This window comes from Fringilla coelebs, assembly GCF_963513975.1.
Source record: "Fringilla coelebs genome assembly, chromosome: 8".
Taxonomy (NCBI): domain Eukaryota; kingdom Metazoa; phylum Chordata; class Aves; order Passeriformes; family Fringillidae; genus Fringilla; species Fringilla coelebs.
In genome coordinates this window covers 36,855,982-36,874,946 of record NC_140066.1, presented here as the reverse complement: position 1 = coordinate 36,874,946, position 18,965 = coordinate 36,855,982, and the positions used below count along the sequence as shown (strand labels likewise).

General features: G+C 43.3%; 1 protein-coding gene across 2 annotated transcripts in view; it reads right to left on the bottom strand.

Moving 5' to 3' along the window:
• The window catches only part of INPP5A (inositol polyphosphate-5-phosphatase A), a 185,636-nt gene that overhangs the window by 70,209 nt on the left and 96,462 nt on the right, over nt 1-18,965 (bottom strand). For both annotated transcript variants that reach the window (XM_084209867.1, XM_084209868.1), the window contains exons 6-8: nt 15,916-16,019; nt 9,669-9,721; nt 5,967-6,086 (exon numbers count right to left, since the gene is read on the bottom strand). In XM_084209867.1, coding sequence (XP_084065993.1) covers nt 5,967-6,086; nt 9,669-9,721; nt 15,916-16,019 — 277 coding nt within the window. The remainder of the gene's footprint in view (nt 1-5,966; nt 6,087-9,668; nt 9,722-15,915; nt 16,020-18,965) is intronic.

Genomic DNA, 18,965 nt, shown 5'->3' with positions numbered 1-18,965 from the left:
AGGGAAGATGAGGTGGAGGCTCTGAGTGCCACAAGACTGCCACGATCCACATCCACACTGCTGGACAGGGACTGTGTGGGCAAACAACTGACAAACCTCTGCAGGAATCCTCAGAGCTTTAACTGCAACGTTTCTTCTGAGAGAGCCACAATTCTATTCACACTGGCCAGGTACAGCAAAAACTGGCTTAGTGCATCTACTCCATTTTTTTCTTTAAATGACACCTTTCTCTGTGATACCTGCAAGTATCTAAAGTTCTGGATTTTGGATTTCAGATCATCGTTTCCAAACCTGGTACTGTTCACACAGATTTATCACAAGAGAAACATCAGATATTTACCATTTGAATAATGAATACTGAAAATTTATTATAACCTGTTCAGTTTATAATGCCAAAAAAGAAAAGAAGAAAAAGGGAAAAAAAAAAAAAAAAAAGAGCTCCAAATGTGAAAACAACAGAATAAGGGCAAAATTAGTGATTAGGATGGCCAAAAATTATCATTCACTTAATACGGAACTGCAATTATTGTGTCATTCAAGTTAAACTAGCATATGCTTTCCATTACAATGCATACCAGTACAAAAATATTTTCCTGCTAAAAGTACAATCTAGGTAAAATTCACAATGTGTCTGTGCAGACAGGAAGGACACACGAGTTGAATTTTTGACAGCTGCATCAAAGACGCTAACGCTCAAGCCAGCAGAAAAACAAGGAGCAAGAAAAAGTGACTTTGGCTGTATTTGACAGGCTGAAAGTAACAAGACAATTTTGCTGGATTTACTCTTTAAAGAGCATATTATCCAAACACGCTAATTTTGAGAGCACTTAACCTTCCTTTAAGGAGGAGAATGACTGAATATTAATGAGCTGAGCTTTGGGTGTTTAATGAAAAGCTGTTGATTTGAATGTGATCCAGGGGTTTAAACCTTTGTTAGAAGACATTTGGCTGGAAGGTCTATTTGCCTTGAGAGTGCTTTTTATCTGAATACACAGAAATTTCACTATGCATTTGAAGGCTCATGTTAAAATCACTGCGGCAAAAAACAAATAAAGTAAAAACGAAACCAAACCAAACCAAAAAAATCCCAAGCCCTCCTAAAGTGAGCTGCTTTGAGGATCTTCCCAAATGACCCAGATCTTTAGAGCAAAGTTTTCCTTTGCCTAGAAACTAAGTGGCTTTTCTTTTGCTCATTCAGCTGCTAGTTCTGGGAAAAGCCCAAAGAGAAACATTTAGATTGGAGGGGTCTTTGAGAAGAGGTGACAGTTGACTGATGAGCATCCATAAAATGACAAAGAATAGTTGTGTGGAGCCGGTGCATCACATCGCCTCTCCCTGGGAAACTAATTGCTCTGAATTGTTAATAGTAACATTATTTTTCTGGCAATCATTTCTTTTCAATACTCAAAATCAGCATGAAACAGCTCCTTTGACCGGACATAAAAGTTAAATGTCCCAATGTTGATCAAATTAACTTCAGCTATGTGACAATGGACTATATTTGTGAGAAAATAATGAAGGGCACAAAGGGAAGCTTTATGCTAAGATTTCACAGTTGTAATGTAAAAATGTTTCTGTTGAACTAGGCCAGGGAACATTTCAATAGGAAAACAGAGGAGCACTGTCACTTTCATTAAAAAAAAAAAAAACACACTCATTTTATGGATCTCAATGCTCAAGATAATTTCAGGAAGTTTAGATGGCTGGCACATCCCAAGAGCCAGGGATCAAGCTAACACCTCACGTCCTGTCCTTCCCAAACTCTCCTTCCCACTCTTGAAGGGCCCCATCCTGCAGCTTTTTCCTCATTCCCAAGCCTGGGTATTGCATTCATACACTTTTCCCCACCAAGTGGCTAAAGGACATGACTAATATGCCAATATGGTTAATTAATATGAAATATGCACAAGCATTAGTTACAACAGATGCATGAAAAATTAAACCAAAATGTAAACTATTTTCCTCTCTTACTTACTCGCACGTATAGTTTACACCCTCCAACTTCAGAAAATACAAAAAACCAGGTATCATGCATATAGAGCTAACTGTACATGGGAATTATCCAAAATAGGCTTTGAAGATTTTTTTCCCCCCACAAAATATAAAGCAGATGTTCTTATCTCATTTTAAAGCAAATTCAGTTTTGACTGTAGACCTGTGCCTACCTGGAACAATGCCACTGCCTTCTGGGGGCTCAGTTTGGGTTTACACTCTGACAGAGACTCATTACACACCTCAATTTTCTACATACACACTGCATGTGTATTCATAAAGTTACAAGCAAATACTTGTTCAACAGCAGTGTGATTCCAATCCTCTTGGTCTTTAAAGCAACAATCTGACACCACATCTTCTCCCTTGCAAAATGGCAAATATTAAATGCAATCTGGCTCAGCACATACCGGTGAGCTGCCTTTAAAAGTGATCTTTCTATTTAACTAATTTTAATGCTATTAAAGCTAAATCACTTCAGGATTAACTTTATTAAAGCAGAAGCTTTATTAAAGCTAGAAGAACAAACCCTTCTACTCTCAAACATGCTATTAGGATTTCCCCAGGAGAAAACTTTTAGCACAACTTTGTATCATTCCTCCAATGCTTTTTCCTTGATTTCCCCCCAACCTCCCCCTGCTCAGCAATGTTGTGATGTTGCACAGCTTTTTTCTTATGCGTTAAAACTTTGTGACTAAAATATTTTTGGAGATGGCAACTTCCCCGGCAATCTGAACAGTTAAACTGATTCATTTTAGCTTTATTTGCAAACCCTCTTCTGGTTTGCATCCCAAACTCCTGTGGTAGCTGTTGCTCAGATAAAAGGCTGTACATAACTCATGTTTATGAAGATGCAGCGTGAACACAACTGAGCTTTCACTGACTCCCACAGTGACCTAAATCAACTGTGAGAAGGTGTTTCTGTTTCATTCAGTGAAGGTTTAGCTCAATAAACTGTTTTCCTTCTCAGCATTGTTCATTGGGTTTGAACTGCATCGCTGTTAAATGCTCTTTAGCAGTTTAAAGGCTTTAAAGGAAAAGACTTATCAGTCTCTGTTTTTTAACAGCACTAAATCTGCATTATTAGTTCATGCAGATAAGGGGATTTGAAAGCTCAGCTTGAAACCTCTCTCTTTCTGTATTTATCTGACACTGCATAGTTCCAGTAGCTCAGCTGGAAATGTAGATCTATGAAGCTTTAAAGAGAGATTAAAGCCAAGAAAAGAAGTACTTTTCCCCCTATAGCTGCTCTCACTTTCCCCTTTCCTGCTGTCTGAGGGAGTGCTGGGGGACAATGGCCAAAGATGGTTCCCAAAGCCCCTGAATGGGGACACTGTTGGTGGCAGCATTCATTCAAAGTAAGCTTCAGTGTATTGTCCTCCCCAATCAGCAGATCAGAATAGAGTGTGCTGGTGGCTGCCAAAAGGTTAGTCCTGCCGATGAAAGGGGCTTCCCATTATTCACTGGCTACAGAACTCCCCCTTTGTGCGCGCCAGCCCCTCACCGCACTGTGGAGGTCCGGATCTGCGGCTGGCTGCTCCCTCAAAATGAACAATTCATCCACGGCGAGCTCGCTGTGGCACTGTGCAACCCGAAATCCAAGGGCTCCTTTTCTAAGGACAGCGGAGTTGGGGCAGTTTTTGGCAGTGTCACATTTTAATGATATACCATCGTGACATCCCTGACCCACAGCTGACACTAATACTACAGTCTTATTACCTTACCCTTGCCAGGGCATCGTGGGAGGTCCAAAGCCAAAATTAGCTAATGAAGCACACTGTATGCTGCAAACGAGGGTGCAATAAATAATGCAAAAGGTTTGCACAGGTTTCCCTCATGCAAAGCATTAGAAAAGGAAAAGAGACCAGTGGAGCCAAGCAGAAATTAAAAAAAAACCCATACTGCTCTATGCAACAGAACTCAAGAGAATATGCACCCAGACTGCACGGAGATCCTAATCTTCCTGAGCCCCTGTTCTGTAAATCAAGGCTCTTTCATATATATGCTATCTATGCAAACCTTCCAATTGCCTCCAGCATTTCCAAATGGTTTGAGCAGGTTTTGCAAGTGATACAAGAGAAAGGCAACACTGGCTTTTTCTTGTTCACCCCTGGGTCATCCCAAAGGTGATGGCAAATTCCTGTTTAGCCCCCTGCTGGGGGAAAGGCAGTCTCTACTATCCCACCTACCCGCCCTTACAGGATAGAAAACCCACAGAGGAAGGAAAGTTGAGAACGAACATGACTGGAAAGGCACTTTCATGCCACTGCAACATTTCAAAACCTTTTCAGTGAAAAGCTACATAGGGAAAAATGGCAACGAGATATTTTCCAACACATAAACTGCTTTGTTCAGGAGTGTCTGTACTTCCAGGCTGCTGCCAGAGAGAGCCAGAAGAGCAGACAGCTGCTTGTGGACACGGATGCCTCATGCCTGTGCCGTGCACAGGGCGCAGATGGCAGGCAGCAGAGGAGCAGAGGCTGCTCTGGGCAGCGGCTGCCCACGGGCCAGGCACGTGCTCCCCTCGGCCACCAAGGGGCTGGCCCTGGCCAGCGGTGTGGCCTCAGCCAAAAGGCTGTGTGGGGCAGCAGGATGGGCTCCACAGCCCTGGCTGGGCTGGGACCCCCACTCCTCACCCTGGGGAAGGACAGAGGTCACACTGACCAGGTGACACTGGCCAGGGAACAGCAGCAGTGGTCCCATGCTCACTGGGGGTCCTGGTAAAGAGTCCTCTGAAGCCAGCACTTGGCTCATGGCCACGGGCTGCTGGACAGCAGGGCTCGGGGCAGGAACAGCACACCAAGTGCTCTGGTTCTGTGCTCCTTCCAGGCTCAGCAGTCTGCTTTAAGCTCCCCATTAGGCCATGGATTGCAGTGTGTGCCACGGCTGCTCTGAAGGGACATGTTAAAGCTCTGTTTCTCAGGCAAACATGAAGCCGGCTGGCACCTGCTAAGAGAAATTCTTAAGAGAAATTCTAAGAGAAATTCTGCCAACCCACCGATGCCCACACAGAAACATTGTTTTCTTACACAAGAGAAAGCTGTCTTCCTGACTTTTAAATTAGGGCAGCTGTAAATTTCTGGGTATTTCTGGGACTCCTCTGTATTGTACCATTCATCAGATGAAGCAGCTCTGTAATACCACCAGAACCCACATGGCTACTAACACCAGCAGTGACTCTAGGCAAGTGCTGTGTTGCTCCAGAGATGAGCTGCCTGCTGAATGCAGCTGGCACGGAGATTAAAGCACACCAGCTCTGTGCACAGGGACTCACAAGGCAAGGCTGAAAGACCTGGGCTTGTTCAGGTTGCAGGAGAGTTGTCTACATGAGGACTCTGTTGCTGGCTTTACCTGTTTGGTAGTTACAGAGAGGAAAAAGCCAGACTTTGCTCAGCAGTGCATGCCAAAAGATCCAGGTGATGGACACAAACCACTCTGAGGGAAATTCTGGCTGGATAATAGGGACAGAAAGTTTCACAGCAAGGGTAGTCAAACACAGCAACATGTGGCCCAGAGGAGCTACAAACCAGCATGCTGGAGCTGCTCAAAGCTCAGCTGGACAAGCTGTTGAAGCCAGCCCTGCTCTGAACAGGGGGATGAATAAGGGACTTCCAGAGGTCGCTTCCAACTGGAATTATTCTGTTATTCTTTAACTGAAGATGCACTTGAATGCAATCCATTAGAGCTCACATATAAGCTAATCTACCGAACACATTTAGAAAATAAGTGTGGCTCCTACTCTGCAATTCTGGGGACTTCAGAGTGGCTCCCTGAGATCAGTTATTTGGCCTTAAAGAATAAGTGTCATAAAGTGATCTGTAACCAGCACTGTCTAGAAAACTCTGGCAAGCAGTAACCACTTTCAGGTGACAGAATAAAACCCTCTGCATTTCTGAGTGCGCCGTTTGAAACATCCTTCATTCGCTGCTTATGAACACAGAGATTGAAAGAGGCCAGGAAAGGCTAATACATACCTATCAAGTACATAGCCAAGAGCCTTATGCCGTATTCCTGAGTAAACCGATGGGCTTGTTTCCCAAGCAATTAAATTGGAAGCATCATGGAAAAGATGAATGTTTACCAAGTCAAAGGCACTATGACAAAAAAAGGAAAAAAATAAAATGATTCAGGATAAAAGAAAAAAACCATTTGTTGCATCAGCAAAGCATTCAACACAGCACTTACTGTATTCACTCTTACGTTACCTTAATATTTACCCACAAGAACTGTGCAGATTAAGCTATCATAATCAGAAAATTCTCAGACTGCCATCAAGCTTACAGCTCATCCACAGGTAAGACTCCATCAAGTCTTTTGCATAAAGGATGTATAACATGAAAATGAAAAGCTATTTGCCAGTTACAATTCCAGAAATCAGGCAGTACCCTTTCACTAAAATATTTTTAAAACAAAATTAAATGTGTAAACAAACAACTTCCAGTTTCAAAGCTGCAGCTAAGTGTCAAGCAGAACTGTGGCTCTGCAATAAACAACACGAAAAGCTACTGAGAGGAGAATGTTGCTGTCATCAAGGACTAAATCACTGTGACTCCTCATCTGTCCCTGTGCAGAGAATGCTGAGACAGCAGCAGTCAGTACACACACCATGTCCAGCTGGGAAGAGGACACCTGCTGCTTCTCTCGGCCCCCCCTGCGAGGCCACAGAACCACAGATTTGTTTAGGCCAGAAAGGCCCCCTGAGCCTGCCAGCGAGCGCACGGACAGGCTCTGGATGAGACAGACACCAAGCAGAAACCCCTAGCTATGCTCAGGGAGGTTTCCCAGACCATGGCAGAGCTGGGGATGGACCTGGGCACAGCAACAAGGGCAGTGAGAACACGGTCAGACACACAGGTCACGCAGCACAAAGGGCTCTGCCAGAGATCCTGGGGAAAATCTCTGGCTGCAGGGAGCAGCACATCCTGTCCACTGAACCCACACTGATGGAGAGCAGTCCCACTGCCCTTCTTATAAAGAGATAATGATCACAGAATGACAAAGCATGACAGTTTGAGATATCCAATCCTGTCTGTCTGAAGGACAAACAGAAAGAATCCCTGTAGGACAGGAAGGGTCCCAGCTCACCAATGTGTAAAGCTATCTATAACCCACCCCCAAGTGTATAAAACATACTTACTCTTAAAATTTACTGATGAAGGACTTTCCACCTGCAACTTCCTTGTCCTTAAACTCAGATTTTCATTATTTTACCTATTTTCCTGCGAATTAAACTGATTTCTGCCCTTTCTGGAGGGCTGACAGCAACCAGTTTCCCTGCTGTGGTCAGCCCAAGTTTCTCACCCCCTAGCCAAGCCCTTCCACCATTCCTGACTCTGCTGTCCTCTTTCCAGCATACCTAGAGCACAACACTCAAAGCCAAACAGAAAACTCTCTCACAGGCTTGGCAGCACTCAAATAATTACCGTGCCTTCTCCCTTCGTGTCCTTCACAGCACCTACCTATTAACACATCTCAGTAAGATAATAATGACCCACATTCAATTCCTTCTACCTTGATCCTTTTCTACAGCAGGGTAATGAGTCAGTTATTCCCAAAATAGTACTCCTGTTTTAAATTCTCCTCTCGAAGTGCAATGTTCTGCATTTCCCTGACTGTCATCTTCCCATACTACTTCCTCGAGAATATCAAAATGATTCTGGTTGCTGATCCTGACCACTGATACACTTGCAAACATCCCCAAGATTAGTGCCCATCTAAATGCTGTAAGCACATTCTCTACTCCATTCTCACTAGCAAATATGAACTACATATGTAAACTATATTTAAGACTGTAATGCATTTGGTGCACTATCTTGCACCTGCTAAAACACTAAGAACTATTCAAATAGAAACAAATATCTTCACCTTATAGTCAAGATACTAAAAAAACCCCACAAAATGAAAGTGCATGAATTATGTAGTTCTCTTTCGTTTTTGCATAATGTGAAAACTCATGAGTGCCCTAGGATTCTTTAGTTCTAAAGGTAAGTTAATGAAGAATAATGGATTTGAAAAATCTGGATTCACAGAGAAATTCAACTGGGGCAGACCACTGATCACAGAGGAAGAAAAAGGACAGTTCTCTGAAGTCTGTTAAGGTCACTTTTCTGGTTTTTTGGGAGTTCCCTGTTTTTGGCATGAGATACATTCTGTAACAATGTGTTCCTAGGTAGGGAAAATTATTAGTTCCCTTCAAGGTCTCACACAGAAGTACTAACAACAAGCGCCTGGGCTCTATTTTTATTGACCTATTAGACTTTAGAAATGCATTGATCAAAAGTCATGATTTATGGAATTGGTTTTCATGACTATGGGCAGAACTTTGTTCACATGCACAGAGACTGAGTGCAAACACTCATCACACCCTGAAAAGTCACATTATGCACTCAGACCTCCTTTGGTGTATTTTATAACCCTCTGCATTTTCCATAGTATTTCACTTTCATTCTTCAGGAACTGTACATAGTCACCCACCCCTTCAATTTCCCATTAGAAACATCTGAGACCTTGCTAGATCATATGGATCATAATTGCAAATTATTCCAGACAGAACTATCACCATGGCACAGCTAATTACAAACTAGGAGAAGCTGTGAGGTTCCTTATCCTCACTGCCCAACACACCCAAACATCCCCTACAGCCAAGGACTGTCCTTTTTTAATACCCCCCACAAGAAAACATTACACTTAAATCTGTCTCTGAAGAACCTTTTTTTCTTGGAAAGGCCTAAAAATAAATTCATGTTGTTTTTTCAGCAGAGAGGAAATCCCAGAGTGCAGAAGAGACAGAACCTAGGGAAGTCACGATGCAAGAGCAAAGTCCAGATTAGCATCTTATGTTAACGCCCACTTCTGCAATTATCTAGTGCTGGAATCAGACCCCATGCACATGGATCTGGAAAAATTAACATCAACCTACACCATCACATAACTGCCGGCACAATTTCTGGGTCAGAAGCCCATAAAAGGAACAAACCTAGTACCTTTTCTGTTTTCACAAGCTGCCTAATTAAATAAACATGCTTATGCCAACAAAGCCAGAACACTGTTCAGTACTCAGAAGTCAGCCCAATGTGAACATTCATGAGATTTCAAAATCAAGCTTTCAATTGTAAGATGTGAAACAACCACACGAGGAAGGGAAAAGCGTTGAATGTTCATGACTACAATATAAGGAAGCAGTAAAGCCCAAAGCTGTGACCACATGGTAAAAAAGCAAGGCCAGATTTCCAGGTAGGCTCAGAGAAATTGGAAGGAGTGCCCACAGAACACGCTCTTTTTGCAGAAGCCCCAGAGGTGAGGGCTGCGCACAGCCAGGTGGTGCCTGACCCAGGTGAGATACTGCCAAGCCCCAGCAGCACCAGGAGTGGTGGCAGAGCAGAGGGAGAGTGTCAGATCCACGCTGGGCCTGACCCCGTGCCCTGCCCTCGGGCACTGAGCTGTTCCTGACCCAGAGCCTCCTCTGGCTGCATGGGGTCACACCCATGCCACATCTGCTCAGGCACCATCACAATCTGCTGAGCAGCACGCCGTGCTCAACAGCCAATAAAGCAGGTGTGGAACCTACCTGCTCTATGAACAGACCAATCTATACATGAAAATACCTGCTTGAAACTGTTGTTAACAAACGTACATAAAACAAACGTCATCAGAAACAACTTTAAGATGCAACTTACCAATCAGTAATACACCACCTTGTTCGAATGAAACCTTTTCTGGACCACTTGCACTGAAAAACAAGTGAATAAGAACCAATCACCTTAGGTAAAGAAGACTGTGAAAGTGAAATGTACTGACACAAAGAACAAAATGAAGCAGAGCTCATCCATACATTATAACCAAGAAGCACTGAACACAAGCTGAGGTACCTTTAAAACAGATATTGTGTCTTTTATAAATCCTGGAATTAATTATCTTTTGATCCTGCAGCAGTTACAAATGTACGTGTAAAATTAATAAAACCCCTGGCAGTTGTTCACAAATGAAAGATAACCAAAGAGGAAAGCTTAAACCAGCAAATTCTTATTGCCTATACACAAATGTTTTCTTTGTAATTTTACCTGAACTGTAAAATGTCATCAGAGATTTACATCAAATTAAAATGAATGAGATCTGCTAGAAAGCTATTTCTCTTGCCGAGCCAAGGCACCCAATATTTCTATAAAAGGTAAGAATTTAAATAGTGGTAAAAGATTCCATTCATCACAGCCACACCATGGGCGAGAAAGCCACAATTCAGCTCAGGCCCATACATGCCACTCACACACAAGAAGGGGCTGTTCAGCACCACTTCCGAGCCACTGCCACAATCCACAACCTCCCATAAAAATACAGGATTCTGCATCCTATTTATTCCTTGTTAACAATGCATGTGCGTCTGGGCTAATCTGCCCTGGGAATGAATATTGCACCACACAGGCCAAAATAATGATGCCAATGATTTTAATGATGCTTAAATAATGATGCCAATGATTTTAGCTAAAGACTGTGATTCCTTATTGTGAATAAATTGCCAGTCCCAGCAGAGCATCCTCAGTCAGAGGTACCACTCCCCCAAACCTCTCCTGAGGCGCTGGCCAGGAGATTTATTCTCTTTAAAAACAGACAGTCCTCTGTCCTAAACTCTGCTGAGATAGTGAAGGGCCTCAACAAACCAAACCAGGCTGACTTAAAATGAATCACAGAATGGGTTGGGCTGTGAGGGACCTTCACCTTGTTCCAGCTTCCCTGCTGTGGTCAGGGACACCTTACAGTAGATAATGTTGCTCCAACCCTGTCCAACCTAGTCTGCATCTTCTGACCATCCCCCAGTGAAAAGGGACACATCTCCCTCCCCTTCTCCTTAGGCACAAGCACAGTGACTGCAGCCAAGACCAACCAGAAACAACACCATAATAATAATATTTCAAATAACAATCTACTGTATTGCAAAATTTTTTTAACAGTGAAAAATTAGCCTCTTCTGCAGGTCCAGCAAGCACTCAGGGGACGGTTGGCTGGGAAGCAAACACTCTAACCCTTCCTAACATGATCCACAGCTGGATTACAAATCCCACAATACACTAAGGTGTCTTCTGTGATGCTCATGAGGGCACAGTTACAAGTAGAGATGTCAACACTTATTCAGAAGGAAATCAATGAAAAAAAAGGCTAAAAACATTCAAAATTGGATCAAATTTTATCTTTATTTAAAAAGGGAGCTTTGTCATTTACTTCTTAAAAAAAACTACACAGAACTTAAAATCAAGTAGCCCAAGCCTATGATGTGGTCCAAGATAATGTTTTCAATCAGGCTGCCATTTCTCATTTGCTATTTTCCTCTCTGGCAAAATGGCAAAGGTACTTCAAAAGATGCAACACCAAAACAGGCTCAACCAGATCATCTTCCTTAGAGTCATACTCAGCTGGGTTTTGAGCATTTCAGCCATTCCACAACCTGTCTGGGCCCATCTCCTGCTGTTTAACCTCATGGTGAAAGCGTTTTCCAGATTAAATCACATTTTCCCTTGCTGCAACTGCTCCCCCTGGTCCTGCTTCGGCAGAGCCCCAGGGCAGCTGTCCTCTGGGCCTGTCCCCTCCCTCTCCTGGGGCACAGACAGGCTCTCTGCTGTGTCCTGACACAGATCTGGTCCAACCCCACAACTGGAGCTCTGACACCTCACTAGCAGAAGTCCCCACCAAAAAACACAGTTTTTAAAATCCCAATTTGAAAACTGGCAGTTGCATTCTGCCAGCTTTTCCTTTGTGAATAGAGTCCCTGAAGAGATTGTGCTGACCTTTAAAACCCCCCAGAACCACCACCTACATAAATAACCCCTGCTACATCGGGGGAAAGGACCTCCAGGCAGCATTAACATGAAGAGAGAGGTTAGAGAGGGCTAATGTCAAAAAGCACTGTGAGCAATAAGTAATGCACACAAACCATGATTGATAATGACCAGCACAGAGCCTTAATTCATCTTTTCTCCATCATTTTACTGAGGGGGACCATATCAAATTAAATAGTGACCCAGAAAGGGTTTATTCAACCATACAAAGCAGGGCATGAAGGAAAGACATATTAAAGTGGTGATGACTGCAGTGTAATTGCAGCTCCTTAAAGGAACACCACAACTCAGAGGGAAACCTGAAACAGGAATCAGCCAAATACTGGCAGCAAGAGCAACCGAGGTACTGAGCAATACCCAGCACTGACAAGGCTTCCTTGCCCTGGTGAGAACTCCTCCTTCTCAGAGCCTTACACAGGAGCCCTCATCCCCCTGCTCACGACACACTCAGGGTTTCAGTGGACAGGAAACAGCTGAATTATGGCAACTTGCCATGAAAACAATAGAGAATGTAGTTCCTACCTCAAAATACTGCCTGTCTTCCCTTAGACCAGTTGCTTCAGCAACTACTTGAAGTCAGCAGCTCCATAATACTCCAGACTGAGTCACTGCCAAAAAGCAACAAGTGGTGGAGGGAGCCACGAGGCTTTGGGCCTTTTCCCTGGCCCAGAGAGAAGCCAGGAGAGCAGGAAGGAGCTAAAGCTCACAGTGGAAAAGTTCGCACAGCTGAGGCTGAATAAAGCAGGAACATCTGTGCCTCTGTGCTGTAAAATAACACTTGTTTCATTGTGCAGCTGGCATATACCCCAACCTGCAAACTACCTTTAGCTACTCATAACTTGAACACACTTAATTCCTTTAACTTCACTAAATAATTCACTTATCAATAACTTGTCTATTTAACATTAGGAAGGCAGAAGTTAGCAGGCTTCAGGCCTCCTAATGCAGCCCAGGAGCCGGAGCTCAACAGCTCTGATAGGAAGAGTCATCCTCAGCCTTGGGTACACACTGCAGCTGAACAACATGCCTCATGTACTTTTGGATCATGCATGTGTTTTAGTATTTCTAAATGAAGTATTTGGAATTCAGAAAGTTTTGGAAACTGAATGTAAAAAAGCGTTATGGCTTGCGAAGGAGGAAAGAGAAATTTCCTTTTTATTGCAGATTTCAAAGCAACAATCTTTATTTTTGCTTTAGCAAATAGTCACTAGCTGCTATACCATCTGTAAGCCGGCATAAAACCAGGCGGAGATGACATAGGCCATCTTATGCTCTCAGAGAGTGATCTACATTTTAAAATAGGAAAAAAAAAATCCTACTTCATGTCCGAGAAAGGGGATACCACATCTTTCACCTTATATTATTAAGTCTCTTCTCAGATCCTCTGTTAATAGGATTCCTTTAGCCAGCAGATGGATTGTGAATACAGGCAGTTTCATCTACTAAAAGACAACATAAATCATAATTGAGAAAGGAGAGACCGCAGTAAGGTTATCACCATACAGCCTCCTCCATGAAAGGTTTGCATTAAAGCATTAGTGAAATTAATTCATCTTTCATAAGAGCTTTGAGCAGTATCTGTGATCTATGATAACAACCAATTTCTCACTATGAGAAAAAAAAATTACTCAGGCCTGATAGACTACACAAATCTGCTTTTTTTAAAATGGCCTAACATTATCTAGAGTGTTGCTCCCAGAGGCATCATTTGAGGTTTATGCCTTGCCAAGAGGACCCATAAATCAAAGCAGAAAGTTTTGTTAGTTTTATATGCAGTGGGCTGTAATTATTTTGAATTGCATTATGCCTCAATCACTGTAATTACTTTTAGATCATCCTTAAACAGCTGCAATAAAAAGAAATCAGTCTTAAACATTTCTCACACAAAAAATTGAAGATGTGATATGAAAGGTCTGGCTAAAATACATAAGAGCATGTCAATGCAATATTTGGGTAAATATGCTTCTCATGTCTTCTGCTGGGTAAACCCCAATTTCCAAAATACACACTATTTTGTGGCCTTTTAATCGCTATTACTAACATTTGTCTAGAGAGAAAACATGACAGCAAGATTAATTTTAGCTTTACATATAGAAACATGCATCTGAGAACCAAAACTATCTCCCTGTTGTTTTTTGCTCTTGCTGCGTTTGTGTGTTTGAAACACTTTTCGGTCTCCAGTTCCAAAGAAAAGCAGCATGGTCTAAAAATCATTGCAAATACTTTCTAACTTTTCAAGTCACATGAAAATATACTGGGTTGGCAAGTGCCAGGGTGCAGGCCAGGCGAGCACACGAGGTCCAGAGCTGCAGTATGGATGCTGCTGTTACTCACATCACTGCAGACCTGCAGAGCCCGTGTCCCTTTCCTCTCCTGTGCAAAGCTCTGCAACAGCAGGGCCCCAGCCTGTTCCATGGTCTGGCTGCAACAGCATTCCCAGGAATTGTGCCGGGGGCAGGAGCAGAACTGAACTTTCAAGGTACTTCAGAGATTAGTTCATTACTTAATTGCACGTATTTGCAGATTTTCTCTTTTCCTGTCTGTTCCTCCTCCAGGTAAACACTATCCCTGACAACCAACACACAGAGGTTTCTGCTTAGAACCGCTGTTTAAGGCACTGGCACCAACGGGAGCAGTAAGAGGGTGTCACAGCCTCCAAAGGCTGCTCCTCAGGTTCCAGTCCCCACAGTCCCTGTGGTCCCATCCCAAAAGCAGCACAGGAGCGTGTATGGAGAGGGAGCTGCAGCTGCTAATGAAGTGAGAACACCTGATCCCCCACAAGGAACCAGCACCATTCCTGCTCCACAAAACCGGGTGGGAGAGCCCTAAGACTCAACCACTGCTCCAAGAGACTGTGAAGAATTGTTGATGCAAAAGGGGTAATAAACAACGCTGAACAACTTACAGCTTTGCCAGCATCACAATGAAGCAATAGCAGTGAAGTAAATGAAGGAGGAAATAGCTCTCCCTGGGTGTCAATGAGCAAGGCACAGCTTGTCCTGGTGCTGTGAGGCTGGCTGGCAGCACTCAGCTGCTGGGCAGTGCTCTCTGCCCTGGCACAGCACTGCCAGGCACTGCACAGCTCACTGCCACGGAGGGGAAAACCAACACCTGAGGAATGGCTCCAGCTCCCTCAGAGCGATCTAACACTGAGCTTCAAACTATTTGGCATGTTTATTCATAGGAAGTGAATGCATTGCAAAATTATGTCAGAGGCACTTTTCCCTCCAGTACTGAGATATAAAAGTAAATAATTTAGTATCAAAGTCAAGAAAAAGACCAACCTTCATCCTATCAACCCCATAACTATTTATGCAATGCTCTGCCAAGCACACAAGCACTGCGTAAATATCTCTAAGTCTGTATATTTACAAATTCTAAATTAATTTTAGGAGTTTATTTAGTTCTTCCTTTTATTGAAGTAGTGACATGCCTGTTTGATCCACAATGTTACAGCAGTTCAACAAATTTATTCACTTGATTTGAGGAGAACATTAACCATTAAACACCCATGTTCTAGATGCTCTTAAGAAATAAAAATTGAGAAAATGAAAGAAAACATCAAAGAAGAGAGTGTCTGCACTTTCAGGTGCAGTGCAAGAAACCCCTAAGCTCTGCTTGTGTTTCTGATTATGACAAGACCAGCAATCTCAAACGTGCAGCACCCCCAGTTCTTCTGAGAACAAGTGCAAAAGGGAGAGTGAGGGCAGCCTTGGAGGACAGTGTCCGTGGTGTTTGGGTCAGTGTCCCTGGCAGCAGGGTGAGCTCCCTGTGCCAGCTGGGCTGGCAGAGCCCAGCAGCACGGAGCTCCTGAGACAGCCCTGCCACGGCACACTGCCACACTGCCACACTGCCGGGGCTCGACGGCACAAATCAGCCTGTTCAGCACCGTCCTCACCCTCCACAAGGATTTCATACTGGATTTTGGTACATCGTGCCATGACTTAAAACATGTATTACAGGTGTCAAGAAAACAGACAGACAAAATTCCAAGACTCCATTCTGCCCTTATCACTGAGAGGAGCTGCTCAACAGTAGTCAGAGGAAATCAGAATCAAACCTAGTATTTGGGAATGCTTCACAGCTCTGTACATACCTCAGGGAAATAATCCTGTGGAAACTTCTCTTTTTCCAGCATGGGTGTGCTTTCTAAAGTGTCAGAGTAGATTTCTTTCCCAGTAACCTTTTTATACTTCTTAGCTAGGAAGAGAGATAAACCAAAATTAACAGACATAACTTCAACATTAGGAGCATCTTCTCACACTTATTGGCAAAGCAGCAGCATTGGCAGAACAGATGGTTAATCAACAGGATCTTATAAAAAATGTGCAGCACTGAACTGTTCTGGGGGAAAATAAACACCCCTGTTTACATCAGACACCTTGAAGTTGCACAGTTATGATATTGTCATTTTTACTATCCAGAGCCCTATGAAGTATTGGAGTTCCAATCGTGAGCCTGGCCTCTGTACACCCTTGCACTCAAATTCCACCTCAGCTGCTCTAAGACCCTGCAGCGCCCAGGCTCCATCAGATCAACCCTTTCTGGCCATCAGCACATGAGGCATGGATTTTTACAGCTGGAATGGGTGCTGGACTAGTACAAGAGACTCAGTGGTGATGCACATCACTTTCCAAAGTCTCTAATGAACAATTTCATCACAGACAGAAACAGCACAGACTCCCATGGATCTACTCAAGTCATGAATGAGAGGTTCTCCTTCGTGATCCACTTTATACTCGGTTTCTCACCTCTGAGAACAAGGTACTGGCATATCTAAGGTGAGAACCTGACTTAGTTTAACTCCTCTGACACAGGAGCTTGGGCAGCTAATGTTCACCTGCCATTATCCTGCACCTACTCAACTGCATTCAGTTTCAACTGGGAATGTGTAAGAGCAAAACTCCAAGTATTATCAAGACTCCTAAACTGTTCAGTCCTACTGGATATCTGAGGAAGCATTTACTGTAATGCCCTATGTCTTTGGGGGAAAAAAAAAAAGTATCATTCTTTATGTGTCAACCCTTCTGAGGCTTGGCTCCCATGGGACGATTGAACAAATATCCTGATAAACTGATCTGGCATCATTCTAAGTAGACTGTGGATGGATGTGACTCTTTCAGCAAGTTTAACAGTGTCAGCAAAGAGATCCTGATGCCTTTTGAGTTACAGAAAAGACTTGGCAGAACTGCAAGGACTGAAGGCATCTGCTGGGAGAACTTCACTGACAGGCAGCAGCTGGCACAGGGAGGCACCTCTCCATCCCCCATGTGAGCCAGAGGCTCATTGTGACAGGACTGCAGAGCAGAGCATGCAGGGGCAAGACAGCCTGCTGCAACTTACACCAGCTACACTCCATTGCTGACTTCACACCTGAGAACAAGATTTATTCTGTAAATACAAGTAGTCAACTGGAACTGGCCTAAACCCCCTCTCTTAGAGGATATCCTTTCAGAACAGACAGCTTGGCATTATTTTGAATTGTAAGCAAACTTTTGGGCCTCTGACCACTGTGAAAACAGCTCAAGGGATCTACACTACAGCATATAATACGTGAGGTTGAAGGAGGAAACTGTTCCTTTTTCAAAATGGAGATATGTCTTCCAGAGATCTGAAAAACAGCGACAATCTTTTTTTTCCAGTCTGTATTCAGTCATATCCAACTGTGCAGTGAATTTTGAAAAGCAACAGTGATGTTCCAGGAATACTGAATTGTGTATAAACATCTATTTTTTGCATGCTTTTGAGTAGAACCAGAATTTCATAATGATTTTTGTGCAGAGAATGTTTGTATCCATCTGGATTTTTCTTCTGATTTAAGAGCTTAATACACTGTGAAAATGTCAATAGTCATGAGAGAAGAGGCAAGTTTTACATTTCTCCTGAAAGATGGGAGCCTTTGGGGTCATATTTTACAAACCCTATGCTGGGAGATGGATTCTGCTCTGACAAGAACAGCGTGTGACTTACAACACCCATTCACCCATTTCCTTGATTTTTATTAAGAGTTTTTTCCTTCTAAATGATGTTTGGGCCAAACCCATCTTTGTGAGCATGTTTCATATTGGCAAGTTGGCTCTGCTATGGTTTTGCCATGCAAAACAAAGCAGCGACCATTTAAAGCATTTGTTTTCTGAAACAAGCATCTGTTTACTGTTTTTCTATGAAGTGTTTTCCTCGAATACATTTTTCTTCCATTTTCTCACTTTTTACAAATTCTTACGCTTTCTTTACAAGCTGTACAGTAGCAAGTAAGCTGCCACAACGGACTAATAAATGCAGAAACCTCCTCTTTTCCTAAGGCAGCTGTCAATTCCCTGTCAGGAGCAGGACATCTGTCGGTGACCACTGGGAGGGACCTTCAGGTGGGGTTTGAGGCGAAACTGCTGCTGCTCCTCTGGTGCTGATGGGATGGAGCAGAGGGCTCAGGTGTGCGGAAACAGCTCCCAAATCAAAGGCATTTGCAGGCAGAATCAGCGAGCAGCCACACAACGAGAGGACAGCAAACTGTCCCACCCAGGGCCTGGGCACCGCCCGGGAACCCCCAGCCTCTCCCAGCCTCCCCACCATGCGCACACTTCCCTCCTGAGCACCTGCAGAACTGCTCTTCTCAGGGACAAAGCCCAGGTACCAGCTCTCAGGAGCGCCAGCTCTGCTGGGGAGAGCTCCCATATGGTTTGTGAGAAATAAAATCACTCTGTCTGTCATATTACAGCAAAAATGTTCCTTCAGCACTGAAACCAGTGGTAACAGGAGGACTTTTGTAGGCTAAGTCTTGAATTGCACATATACAGAACTACTGTTCAAATATTTCAGGGCAGGAAGATCCTATACCCTCAATTATGTGAGCTGAGAGAATCTGCTGAGAACAAAAAAATTAATCTATATAATGATGACAATTAGTTCAGTCCATAGTCACTACCATTTCAACAGTTCTCACATTAATGGGATGCTAGACATAGTATTAATGTGACTCAGCTCAGTAAGCTAAATGAAGCTCAGGATATTTTTGTATTAAATAGATACAGTTCTCAACTGAAATAACATAAATTTTATATATTCTTTTCCATATTCACCTCAGGAAGCATTCCATAATTTTCTATGATATTTCTAATATTTAACATATATAGCCCAGCATTACTTTCA